The sequence below is a fragment of the Pleurodeles waltl genome, chromosome 6 (assembly GCF_031143425.1).
Source record: "Pleurodeles waltl isolate 20211129_DDA chromosome 6, aPleWal1.hap1.20221129, whole genome shotgun sequence".
Taxonomy (NCBI): domain Eukaryota; kingdom Metazoa; phylum Chordata; class Amphibia; order Caudata; family Salamandridae; genus Pleurodeles; species Pleurodeles waltl.
Genome location: NC_090445.1, coordinates 226,490,410 through 226,501,950, shown reverse-complemented (window position 1 = coordinate 226,501,950; position 11,541 = coordinate 226,490,410). Strand labels below are relative to the sequence as shown.

The 11,541-nt window shown below is 47.7% G+C and overlaps 1 protein-coding gene across 1 annotated transcript in view; it reads right to left on the bottom strand.

Annotated features, from left to right (window-relative positions):
* Nucleotides 1-1,405: 1,405 nt before the first annotated feature.
* The window catches only part of NMT1 (N-myristoyltransferase 1), a 104,817-nt gene continuing 94,681 nt past the window's right edge, over nucleotides 1,406-11,541 (bottom strand). Inside the window, exons 10-12 of the mRNA XM_069237950.1 lie at nucleotides 10,405-10,572; nucleotides 2,759-2,896; nucleotides 1,406-2,312 (exon numbers count right to left, since the gene is read on the bottom strand). Coding sequence (XP_069094051.1) covers nucleotides 2,292-2,312; nucleotides 2,759-2,896; nucleotides 10,405-10,572 — 327 coding nt within the window. The 3' untranslated portion in view covers nucleotides 1,406-2,291. The remainder of the gene's footprint in view (nucleotides 2,313-2,758; nucleotides 2,897-10,404; nucleotides 10,573-11,541) is intronic.

Sequence of the window (11,541 nt, the reverse complement as noted above, 5' to 3'; positions counted from 1 at the left end):
GAAAGATTTTTTTTTCTTTTTTTAAATCAGGTGGAGACTGCCTCGTTGTATTTACAAATGTTGCAGTCCTCCATCTTCAGTTTACAAAAGTTCAAGTTCTGGCTGGGGCGGTCAGAGTTAAAAACAGGTGCTGTGGTCAGGATGTTGTTTAGAGAGACAGGTCTTTTTTATTCTATTTTTATGGAAACATTTTTAGGTTGTTAATACTGTGACTTTTTAAAATTATTTATTGGTTTTAAGACGTATTTTCTTAACTGTGTTTCCCTATAAAGGTGATTATCTATAAACTTATGTAAATTTGATTATGATCTGTGATTTTGTGTTTTCTTTTATGCATTTATTATTTAATCCGAAATAAAGAAATAAACCTCCAGTAAGCAATCAATGTAAAGGTCAGTTGCTTTGCCTAGAACAGACATAGCGTTAAAGCTGCTCTGATCAATGTGGATGCCATTAAAGACACCCTCTTTACAAAGTTGTCCTTTCTTCGGCCTTCCCTGAGCGGATGGTGTCCTGGCATTTGACTTTGCATTAGCCTGAACTTTTTGCATTGCCAAAAATGCTGTATGGGTCCAACTCTTTCTTCAGCTCGGTCTCCACCAGGTTAGCAAGGGGCTGAGGTGATATTTTGCTTGAGCAAGTGGGCTCTGGCAGTACTTGAGATGGAAGCTATATTTTGCTTTTAGGGTCTGCTGTCGGCAGGGCTGTCATTAATAGGCTGCTCTTAGTTTCTTTATCATCCATTGACAGAAGTAGACAAAGGTGTTGAGGTTTCAGGCATACTATATATCCTTTGTCCGGGACTGCTGATGGTAACAGATTAGTAAAACATATATAACTAAAGAAGCAAAATGTATAATTGAAAACGTTAACACGTTCTGTAAAAGTGAATGAATTTGAAATTAAAAACAAAATTAATTTAGTATTCTCAGATTGATACGTAGGGTGCGGTTCAAGAACAAACAGAATATAGTATGGCTGTTGTGAGGGCTCAATTGAATTTAGAGAATTTTCAACTTTACATTAAAATTAACATTTCGATGTGATATATTTGTTTGTGAATCAAAAACAAATATTTCAGCATCTGTGTATTTGTTTAATGAAGACTTCTTTCTGTATTGTATTTTTGTGTATTATTTTGGGGTTCAAATCATCAAAATTGCTCAGGTTGGAGTCCCGAGGTTTCAGTAATGATTCGGTGGGGATCCCTGGATTACAATAGTGATTCTGTGAGGGGTCCCGGATTGCAGTAGTAATAAGTGCGGGGGGAGAAGGGGTGAACAGAAGTATAGGGGTTAGGAACTGCTGTCTTAGTAATTGTCAATGGAGGAGTCCTGACATGCATTTGGGACATCAAAATGGTTCTCATGCTGCAGGCAAAATCATCATTCACACTAGTTACTACTTGGGTTTATTGTATAATTTTATTATTTATTAAATTTCATGGGGCAGGCATAGGCATCAAACTGCTTTTGTCTGCCCAAGCAAGCAAGCGAACCAGCAGCAGGTGGGACAACTTGCAACACCAATTCATAGCCCTTTGTATTGGCAGCAGTTGGTAAGATTTCCCTTCGTTTCCTTCAACATACATTCATCACCCCTCACCTCTTTTTACAGGAGCAGTTTGACAGTTTTCAACCGTTCATAAAGTCAACAAACTGCCCTAGCTTGCTCTCATTGTAAAACCAATTAACAATACCAACCTTCAAAGACTAGTAATGCGAGGCTTCTTCCCAACAGAAATCAACTTCAGATGACTTCTGGTTAATGTTCCTCCAGAAATCCAGCAACGCAACAATACCTTGTGCAACTTACAACCCAAATCAGTGTCATGCTAGAGGTGATCTCAGTTTAATCCGCGAGGAGAGGGTGGCAGAAGGAAAGTACAATATGGCCAAAAAGCAGCTATGACGCATTGTTAAAGGTCAAAATCTCAAAGATTTAAAATATATATATATAATATATACTTTTTATTACTATTCACCCGTTGACTCCATTTTACGCCAATCGTGCAAGAGCGTTCAGCAGTTGTACATTCCCTTGGTCACACCAGTACGACGAGGAACTTTGTAGTGGTGTGACGAGCGGAGGAGAGAACAAAAATATGGGAAGAAGTCTATGCCAGAGAAGGGGCGCAATCCTCACCCACTGAGAACAATCCTTACATCACTGCATTTGGCTCTCATTTGGTTCAGTACAGTCCTCTGCAAGCAATTCCAAAAGATCAAAGTTTCAGAGGTCAGTTGCTGGCACAGCTCAGTGGCTTAATCCAGTCCCAGAGGACCACGTGTTTACTGCAGCACCAATCCCACCTGTGGAAAGCAACGGACACCTGTTAAACGAGTACTAGAGAGAAAGAGGCACAGGAAAATATCAGTTGACTTTTAAGACAAGTCAGGGAGTTCCAGAAATAGGAAGCAATTACAGCAACAATTAGACATTGGTAAATAATTTGAGAAGTTTAGTTTTGACTTCCTCCTAACATCTACAACAGTTGTCAATAAAGAATATGTACTTTAAAACCAATTGGTAAATTCATAGTGCCACCATTTAGGGCTTAATCAAGAGATGTGAATTTCAGGGGCTGTGTTGACTCTGCTTCAGTGCTAGAGCCCTGGTATCCCAAGGAAGAGCCTGGCCTCCAAGGCCCTTGTACTGTTCTCCTTAGAAAGCATGACCCTGACAACTCACAAACTCAAGTTTAATTACAACCTCCTCCACTTTGTGTCTCTACGTCTCCATTCCCAGTGGAAGTTACCTTCTCAGCTCCCATGCTGGGGCACTTCCAATTATACAGGTAATACTGAAGGTTTCCGTCACCAATGCCAAACTTCAGCTTCTCTAGGAATGTTTTGTTCTCCATTAGATCCAGGGCATTAAACACGTCGAACCCTTTCTGTGAAGGAACAAGAAAAGGTAAAATAGAAAGTTTACTCCATCAAGGTAAAGGTGCGTACCATAAGGTAGAAGGGAGCAGGACCACAAGGAGTGTGAGAGATTAAGTAGGCACTTATGGGAAACCACGCAGAGGGGACAGGGAGCATGCACATGAGGAGAGTGCAAGATTGAGCAGAAAGGATGATTCATGCACTGAAGAGTGGGGGCCTCATGCACTAAAGTAGCTCCGGGCAGCAAAAAGTGAGCATTGAAAGGATAAAGCATGCACAGAACAGGAAATTAGAAGAACAAGACAGGAATGGTGGGAGATAGCAAAAGGAGGAGCTGGCAAGACATAATGGTGGTCATTACGACCCCGGCAGTCGGGGATAATGTGGCGGTAAGTACCGCCAACAGGCAGGCGGCCACATTATGACATTGGCAGGTTGGCTGAAGTCAACCCGCCAACGTACCACTCCGACCGCCATAGCGGTAACAGACCGTCACTGTTCAGCCTGCAGGATTATGACCCCACCTACCTCCATGGTTTTCGTGGCGTTCATAATGCCACAAAGACCACGACGTAGGCCATATCAGTGACAGGGAATTCCTTCCCTGTCAAAGATAGGGGTCTCTTCCCCCACCCCCCCCACCTCTCCAGATACCCCCACTAGCTCTCCAAACCACCCTCCTCCCCTACATTCACACCCCCTTCACACACACACGCAGACACACACCCGTTCCCACATACTTACACGCATGGATACATTCAATCACACACACATCCGCACTTTCAAACATACACGCAGACACACATTCACATATCACAACATACACGCACTCACACGTCCGTACATGCACACATGCATTCAACACTCAAAGCATACCCGCATTCACTCACACACCTACATTCACACACACACACACACACACACACACACACACACACACCCACTTACCTGCATCCAGGAGGTCCTCCGGCAAGAGATGGGACGGGGCGCTGCTACCGCCAGCAGCGCCCACCAGCAGAACACCACCAGGCCGTATTTTTCTCATAATATGGCTGGCAGGAGTCTACTGGCGTGGCGCTGCTGGTGGTAGCAGCGCCACCTTACCGCCAACCGCCAGTATGGCCACAGACTGATTTCCACCATTCTTGTGGCGGAAATCCGGCTGTGGTCATATTATGGCGGCCAGCTGGTAGCCACGGCAACCGTCTTTTGGCAGCTGTCGCCGCAGCGGTAGGCGGTTTTTACCGCCGATATTATAATGAGGGCCAATGTCTTTCTGTAGGGATTAGGCCACAATTACTGGCCAGTACCCATGGTGGGTGTTATTTGCCACGGGTGCCCCAAGGCTTAAGGACCTACTGTACTCTAACCAGAGAACCAAGCTGCTTTGCAAATAGTAGCGATATGGAGCACTCGAGATTTACTAGAGATGGCGGCAATAAGTATGGAACACAAACATGGTTGAAAACTGATCACACTTGTACAGTCACTGGTATATTTGTAAAAATAAACATTATCTGGCAATAGCAGGACCCAACAGGTCTTGGCACGAACAATCAGCTTACATTTGTTTTGCAATGAGCATGTCTAGATACCTAGAAGGCGAGCAAATTATTTGTCACAACCCTCTGGTCTCATCCATCAAGCACCAAAAAGATTAACCTAGAACTGATTGGACCAGAATACTGGCGACTATCATTGACAAAGACATTCCAAACATGCCTCAGAGAGGTCTCTTACACTGGTTCCCCCATACATCCAAGTCTAGAGTAACCAGTCGTTTTCAGGATTTGCCCTTCGCCCTGGGCAAAAAGAAAATTGTGTGTAATTGGAAAAACCTGAGAGGCCCTAAAATATTGATATGGAGGAGAGAGCTTATTAAGTGGGTCGACTACGAGGTGACAACCTGGCTGCAGGAGACAAAGAGGGGGACAGGGCACCACTGAGGTAGCTTGGGCCTTGGAACCCTGGTAGATTCCCTCAAAGACTTAGATGACCTACCACCGGATGCTCCTATTCGCAGCCCCTGACTTGAGACACTATGGGGTAGCTTACGTACATGGGGGCAACCACTGCACACAACATGGCTTTGCTAGTGGGAGTATTGTACCATCTAATACTGGATTGCAATTTACTCTACCTGTTGCAACTATGGTTTGATCGGACGCTGGTCATGATCTGAAGAATGCCTCTGGTATGGGGCTCAAGCTGGACAACTGCAACAGGAGCGGGGAGGGATGGGAGTGAGACATGTTTGGGGGCTCAACCGTTCTATTTTACATGCATTATGCAACATTCCAAAATCAGAATTTACTCTTAAGTATGCATCATTTATTCTGAGCATTTAATCATATTGTTGCTCTCAATACTGAAGTTTGATACCCTGTTATACGGCTGACGATTACTGACATTCTGCCCGAGATCTGAACAGGAATATGCTATGCATGTATGCTCAAAATGCAATAAAAGTTCTTTAAAAAAATTAAAAAAACAGAACTGACTGAAGTGGACATTTCCTAACACAGAAAAAAATCATCCACACTACTGTGCGAGGGATACCTTGGAACCTTTTGGAAAGCAACGGCCAGACTACCGAAAGCACTGCAATACTGAACCAGTAGCAGGCTAGTCTCTGTATAAAAAAATAATAATGCACATTTGGGTCCAACATAGGCCACCAAACAGGTTTAAAGCACTTACATATAAATTGCTATAGTTGAAATAGCATGGACACCTATTGATATTGATACACTCTGGGTGCACTTTTGTGAGTTCTCACTTTTTATTGTAAGCAAGCCTTGGTTAGGAGTCAATAGAACTAAAAGGTGCCAGAATGATGAAATGTTTATGTAGATATTCCACCTTCAAGCACTCAATGACAAGATCCGTTAGAAAATGATTGAAAATCACAGTCTTCTTTAATCTTGTGCCATCAGTCACAAACTGTTTTGTCATCTGGTATTGTTACCATAAACCTTTTAAGGGCTATCATGTGTACTGCAGAAGGTATTGTGGTTAAAAATAGTCCCAAAATACCCAAGTATCTTTTTTAGTAGTGGTAAGCGGCTCAGAGCCCTGAAGGAGACAGTGGTCACCAGGCAGGTCGCTCCCCCCATCTGCCACGCAGCCCCCTGTGGGTTGAACCTCAGTTGCCGCTTTTGCCGCCTGACTAATCGCTCCATTTTTTCTGTACCCCTGCGCTTGGCTTCTGTGCCACTTCGTTTTTTCATTCTGTGCCCCTGTGTTTTGCTTTCTGTACCCCTGTGCTCTGTTGTCCCTCTCCCGCCGTTTTCTTTGCTGTTTTTTCCCCGGGGTTTTTCCCTCGCCGCTGAGCCCCTGCTGCCCCGCCCCCTTCACTCCCATTGGCCGCCCGCTCCCACCTCCCAGCTGCTCCTCCCTCCCTCTGCCCTCATATGGAGGCCGCGTAGCGGGCGCACAGCGTCCGCGCCTAAGGCAAGCCCGTCTGCGCCCATCCGCGCCTGGACCGCACCCAGCACCAGAACCCCTGGAACCTGCACCCCGCAACGCCAGACTGCACTACGACGCAAGCACCCTCCACGCACTCAACACCGGACGAGACCACCCCTGCTACCGGGCCACCCCGAAACGCACCCACGGGCCTTTCACCTGCCGGAACTGCAGATTCACTAGCATCCAACCCTCCACACCACAGCCAGAGAACCCAACCACCTCCGCTGCATCCTCCTCAAAACCCACTCCGCTCGCAAGCACGCCATCAAACTTTGGGACCTCCTAGACTCCACCGCCCCGACGTCGCCTTCCTGACGGAGACCTGGCTGAACGCCACCTCAGCACCAGACATCGCCATAGCCATCCCACAGGGCTACAATATCTCCCGCAGAGACCGCACCAACGGAGTGGGAGGAGGAATCGCCATCATCCACAAAGACTCCATCAAAATCTCAACGAACACCGATGACACCCTCACCACCGCCGAGCACATGCACTTCCAGATCCACACCGACCCCAACACCACCCTCAGAGGAACTCTCATCTACAGACCTCTCGGACCCCGCCCACAGTTCAGTGACACCATCGCCGACCTCATCAGCACCCACGCCCTCGCTTCCACAGACTACATCCTCCTCGGGGACCTGAACTTCCACCTCGAGAACAACAACAACGCCAACTCCACCGCCCTGATCGACAACCTCGCCAACCTCGGACTCAAACAGCTCGTAACGACACCCACTCACGCCGCTGGACACACGCTCGACCCAATCTTCTCCGCAAGCCCCCACGTCTCCTTCAACCACACCACCGAACCACACTGGACAGACCACAGATGCGTCCAGTTCACCTTCAGAAAACCCACCACACACCACAGCACCCAACAGCTACCACGCCGCTGCTGGGGCAAGGTCACCGAGGACCAACTGACTACCGCCCTCGCCCTGAGACCACCCACCGACCCAGACACCGCCGCGACCAACCTCACACAGTGGATCAACGATTGCGCCAACACCCTCGCCCCTCTCAAGACCTCTACAACCAACCACACCAACAAGAAAGCTGCCTGGTTCACCGAGGACCTCCGGATCTCCAAGCACACCTGTCGGAAGCTGGAGAAGAAATGGCTACACGACCGAACATCAGACAACCACACAGCCCTCAAGAGCACCAACCGCAGACATCACCAACTCATCAGGACCGCCAAGAAGACCGCCTTCAAGGACCGCCTAGACAACAACGCACACAACACCAAAGAGCTCTTCAGCATCGTGAAAGAACTCTCCAACCCCATCACCAACGACATCCCGCCATCTCAAGACCTGTGTGACTCCCTGGCCACCTTCTTCCACCGCAAGATCACCGACGTCCACGACAGCTTCAACCCCGACCCCCCCGCACCCACCACCGAGTCCACCACCCCTGCGACTACCACTCGCAGCAGTCGCCTGACCGTCTGGTCCAGCGTCAAAGACACCATCAAAACCATGAACTCCATCCACTCCGGATCCCCATCGGACCCCTGCCCTCACCACGTCTTCAACAAAGCCAGCGCAGCCATCGCGCCCCACCTCCGGAAAACAATCAACTGTTCCTTCGAGGCAGCAACCTTCCCAGAAAGCTGGAAGCACGCCGAGATCAACGCCCTTCTGAAGAAGCCCAAGGCGGACCCCAAGAACTTCCGGCCCATCTCCCTGCTCCCTTTCCCGGCAAAAGTGACCGAGAAGATTGTCAACAAACAGCTGACCCACTACCTCGAAGTCACCAACATCCTGGACCCTTCCCAATCCGGTTTTCGCAGTAACCACAGCACCGAGAACACACTCATCGCCGCCACTGACGACATCCGGACCCTGATGGACAAAGGAGAAACAGCCGCCCTCATCCTCAGCAGCCTTTGACACGGTCTGCCACCGCACCCTATCAGCACGCCTCTATGACGGCGGTATCCAAGAGAAGGCCCTGGCCTGGACCACATCCTTCCTCTCCGGCAGAACCCAGAGCGTCCGCCTCCCACCCTTCTGCTCCAAAACCACCGAGATCATCTGCGGCGTCCCACAGGGATCCTCCCTCAGCCCGACACTGTTCAATATCTACATGGCCCCCCACGTTGCACGACAACACAACCTCAACATCATCTCCTACGCCGACGACACCCAGCTGATCATATCCCTCACCGAAGATCCCCACACCACCAAAGCTAACCTCCACCGAGGAATGAAGGCCGTAGCCGACTGGATGAAGGACAGCAGACTGAAGCTGAACTCAGACAAGACGGAGGTCCTCATTCTCGGACCCACCCCATCAGCCTGGACGACTCTTGGTGGCCCACGTAACTAGGCACAGCCCCGGAACCCACGGACCACGCACGCAACCTGGGGATCATCCTCGACTCCACTCTCTCCATGACCAGGCAAGTCAACGCCGTCTCCGCGTCCTGCTTCAACACCCTCCGTATGCTCCGCAGGATCTTCAAATGGATCCCCCTCAACACGAGAAAAACCGTTACCCAGGCCCTCATCACCAACAGACTCAACTACGGGAACGCCCTCTACTAAGGGACTACAAAAAAGCTCCTGAGACGACTCCAACGCATCCAGAACGCCTCGGCCCGACTCATTCTCGATGTCCCCCGCCGCAGCCACATCACACTCCACCTGAGAGGCCTGCACTGGCTTCCCGTCAACAAAAGGATCACCTTCAAGCTCCTGATCCACGCACACAAAGCACTGCACAACACCGGACCCACCTACATCAACAACAGACTCAGCTTCCACACCCCCACCCGAAGCCTCCGCTCAGCCAACCTCGCCACAGTCCCCCGCATCCGAAAAACCACCGCCGGCAGCAGATCCTTCTCCTACCTCGCCGCCAAAACCTGGAACACTCTCCCCACCATCCTACGACAGACCCAGGACCTGCTGGCCTTCAGAAGACCAGAAGGAACAATAATATAAGCACCACCCGACTAAAGGAATGTGGAATTCATAACACCTGAAAATGATGATTTTATAGTACCAAAGAACTGTTCCAAAAGTCAAAGTCTCAGTGTTCATTTAACACGGTCACTTGAGTCCAGACGTTTGTGAGAAACAGGCAGTTTATAAGGCTACAAGTTACTGATCCAGCTGGCATTCAAAGTCAAAGAGTGTTACTAGTGCTGGAAATCTGTGAGCATTCATAACAGATGGACAAATGTTACACTTTAGGGGCTCACACTTTGCTACTACTTGGTTGTGGCTAAAACTTTCAAGTCGCTCGGGCACCCACAAGATCCGAGGCACTGAATGAGCTAACTGCTTCATGGTAGAAACTAAGATTTAGGATGAGGGTCCAGTAGCTCCTTTAAACTAATGTATCTTCAGAATCATAAAAGGGTGGTGCTATGGTTCAAATGGTTTTGAAATCAGGGCGAACAGCATGAGCAAACAAGGTACTGCCTCAGAACTTAAGGGATAGCCATACTGTACCTGTGGGCCTGGAAATAATGTGATAGAAGGACCACAAATTCTAGATTGGTATGTGGCAGATCATGCAGATGCACATTCACCACATTCACAGTTCTGCACCATCACTGAAAGTCCGGTCCCTCTAGCAAACCATATGGCTTAACTTTCAGTTCTGGCTAGCGGAGCCAAAACATCCTTGTTGCTTACTTATGAAACAACCTGCATTCAGAATTCAGTCTGCACAGCCTGGCAAAAGGTAAGTCTTCTGGAACAAACCAAAAGGTCTTTATCCCTCAAAAGAAGCAGCGTCTCTCCAGTCCCGATTGGTACAAAGATACAGCATTCCTTCACTAAACTGGGAGAGAATGACCGTGCTAACCAAGAGAGAACTGCTGCCTTCACTATGGAACATTGAGTTAACAGCCAGATCATCAGGGGGATACCTATGAAATAAAAGGGAGTTCTTTGAAAAGAAAGACTTGCAAAACCTAACAACGAGCACTCTGCTCATGGTGTCATTCATTCTACCACCTGTGGTTGGAATTTGAAGCTTTTCTTGAATACACTAGGCTGTACACAGACTATGGGAAACTCACCAATTTTGCAATTATGAGAGCATCATTCATGAGGTCGACAAGTGGTGTCTTGCTGTGTACGTTGTAGAAAGAGTAGGCAGCCTTCAGGCTCTTGTGAGTTGGATGGTTCATGATAGTGGACGGCAGGGTGTAGAAGCTGATGAAATCAGTCACATCGCCACCAGGTGTCTAGATTTCCGAAAAACAGAAAGGATAAAATGGTAAATAATAAATAACAGGGATTGACATACAGATGCTGGCAATCAGAAGTGCTTTTCACTATATGGCAAGTGCTTATCAGTATATAGGAAGCACAAAGGCTGAACAGCAGGCTTTTTGGTGGCGACATGAACAAGAAAGTTTTTTGGTACTAATATTTCAGTTAGCTATTCCATCTAACAGCATATTCTTCACCCTTTAAATACATCCCCAGGTGCTAGATTACAGCCAGATAATTTCAACAGCAGTGATCCTAGAGCATTCTGTCAGGAGGAGTCATGCAGGCCCGCTCAGGCTTCACACAGCCCCAAATGTGACAGAACTGAGCAACACAAGTGCCATCCTTGCCTATCAGTTTATAATTGGTGAATGTGTGCTGATCTTTAATTTAGTGTAGATCAGGCTACAGGAGCAACCTTTAAACCCATGAGAATCCAGGTTTACAATAATTGTTAGGAAACAGTGGTTCACATTGGTATGATTTACAAGAACAATTATTCAATAAAAATACAATACAGTCTTATACATTCTAGGACATTAGTGATGCTTACAAAAAAAGGTGACACCAAACCATCTTTGATAAAAGGAAAGCAGCAACTTATCTATCTTGTTCCAGTATTGACACTGATGTTTCACAGAAATAATTCCAACAAAGAAACACGTAGTGTGACCGCACCGTCAAAGCCCAAATTCAAGGTGACCACAACCCACAAATCAGTGAAGGCTTTTATCACAGTAACAGACAACTATTAAGGATTGCAGAAAAGTGCCGCTTTTGGACATGGGCACCCCACTTTTTGCCACTAGTACGGAGGTTTTTTGACTGAGGGGCACTGGGTTCCTGCTAAACAGGTCCCCAGTGCCAGTGCTCTTTCCCTAAAAATAAGGTAAAGTTTCTAATTGTGTACAAGTGGCACACACTCTAGTACCTCTAACTCC